The 1,901-nt window shown below is 50.8% G+C and overlaps 1 protein-coding gene across 1 annotated transcript; it reads left to right on the top strand.

The window, feature by feature from the left end:
- Window positions 1-842: 842 nt before the first annotated feature.
- LOC147567838 (uncharacterized) lies at window positions 843-1,901 on the top strand. Its single transcript, XM_086658582.1, has one exon. The coding sequence runs from the start codon at window positions 843-845 to the stop codon at window positions 1,899-1,901; it is 1,059 nt and encodes a 352-aa protein (XP_086514708.1).

The raw sequence follows: 1,901 nt of genomic DNA, 5'->3' as shown, positions 1-1,901 counted from the left end.
TTCGGTAACCCGTACCTCATTCAATACCCTTTTAGAACTAACTATTTCCCTAAGTTCTCTAGGCAAACATGTCCTCGGGCGAACACACTCCACGTGGCACACCCTACAGGCTTCCCGACTCGGTCGAGCTTATGGCCGAACTGGAACAGCTGAAGGCCGAAGACGTCTGAAGGGATTAGGAGGCAAAACGATTGGAGGAAAGCCTCAGAAAAGACGAGAAAGCCAGGAAGGCTGCCGCCCCCGAGGAAAGGAAAGAAGTGATCAGATCATACGCGAGAAAGCTCTTCTCGCCTGGCGACGCCTACACTTCTGGAACCCTAACTCTACAACCAGGCGACCAGATGCACCTGGAGAGCATCTCGGATGAACAGGGCGTGCTGGACCCCAACCGACCTTACGTCCCCAAGAAGGTAGGGATAGGCGAAGGATGCATGGACGACCCTACTATTTCGACATACTCTTACACCAGGTAGCGGAGTTGAAAAGAGAAAGAGAGAAGGACAAGCTCTAGGGAGGACGGTGATACGACAGCCACCCCTCTACTTGGAAATACTGGAGTCCAGAAATCCAAAAAACTTCAAATGCCCCGCGCTAGATCATTATCACGGTTTAGAAGATCCAGGGGTATTCATCAACAACTACGTTGCTATGATGAGCTTATGCACGACTAACCGAAACATATGGTGCGTGGTCTTCGCCACTATCCTGAAAGGACCAGCTCAGGTGTGGTACCAAGCGCTAGCCCCGGGATCGATTAAGTCCTTTGATCAGCTCGCCAGGCCTTCTGCCAAGCCTTCCGGGGATTCACTACCATCAAAAGGGGAATCAAAGAGTTGTTCAATATGGTACAAAGAAAAAACGAGGCTCTGGCAAGCTACTGGCAGAGATTTCGCAACCTTATGGTGCAAGTCCCTGACCTAGAACCAAAGGTCGCCTTTGTCGCCTTACAGAGAGGCCTCAGACAGGACGACATAATAAGAGATATCTCGGGGAGGAAACCAGACACTCTCGCAGAAATGATAGAGAGGCTGCAACAGTTTATAAGAAGAGAGGAAAATTATCTACGAATGAAGGAAGTTGCCAACATCCTATACGAGAGTGAACCTCCCCGAAAGAAGGAACGAGACGAAGCCAGGCCGCCCAGGGATCGAGAGCGAGGCAGGAGGCCCAGACCTGACTTCGCCACCTACACCCCACTGATGAAAGGGAGGGAGGAAATCTTTCAGGTGTTGATAGCGAAAGGAAAGGCTGAGTTAGCCAAACCCAATGATGACAGAGAGGAGTTCGGGCCCAGAGACATGACTGCGTGGTGCGCCTTCCACAGGGGCTACAGCCACAAGACTGATAACTATCGGCACCTCAAAAATCTTATCGAAGAAATGGTGAGAAAGGGTGAGCTGGACAAATACATCCGGAAGGAACAGCGACCCTATGAACACTTGAACAAGAGACCAACAAACAGGGCAGGAATCGGATCGGAACCAGAAACTAGCGAGCAGCGCCCGACCTTCAAAAAAGCAAACAAGGGCTTTGAGGATCCCGCCGGAGTGATGGGAAATATCAATACCATAGCAGGAGGACCAACCCTCGGCGGAGCAACCAAGGGAGAACAGTGTAGATATGCCAACGAGGCAAAGAATCCGCCAGTCCGGCTAATCAAACCTACCATAGAAACACCACCCGTCATTTTTACTGACGATGATCTAGTTGGGGTAATAACTCCGCACGCGGATCCGTTGGTAATAACAGCTGTGGTGGCCTATTGGAGGGTAGGACGCATCCTGGTCGATACAGGAAGCTTGAGGGAAGTCATGAGTCGGACATGCTTCCGAAAACTCGGGGTAAGTCAGCACTACCTCAAATCTTATAAATCTTGCTTGACAGGGTTCAGCGAGAACTAG

This window comes from Eschscholzia californica, unplaced genomic scaffold, assembly GCF_041429995.1.
Source record: "Eschscholzia californica isolate CP2 unplaced genomic scaffold, dmEscCali1.0.p SCAF_1, whole genome shotgun sequence".
Taxonomy (NCBI): Eukaryota; Viridiplantae; Streptophyta; class Magnoliopsida; order Ranunculales; family Papaveraceae; genus Eschscholzia; species Eschscholzia californica.
The sequence above is the reverse complement of the archived record's forward strand: the minus strand, read 5'-3'. Positions and strand labels throughout refer to the sequence as shown.

Coding starts and splice junctions, on each gene's coding strand:
- LOC147567838 (XM_086658582.1), top strand. CDS start 843: ATGGTACAAAGAAAAAACGAGGCTCTGGCAAGCTACTGGCAGAGATTT.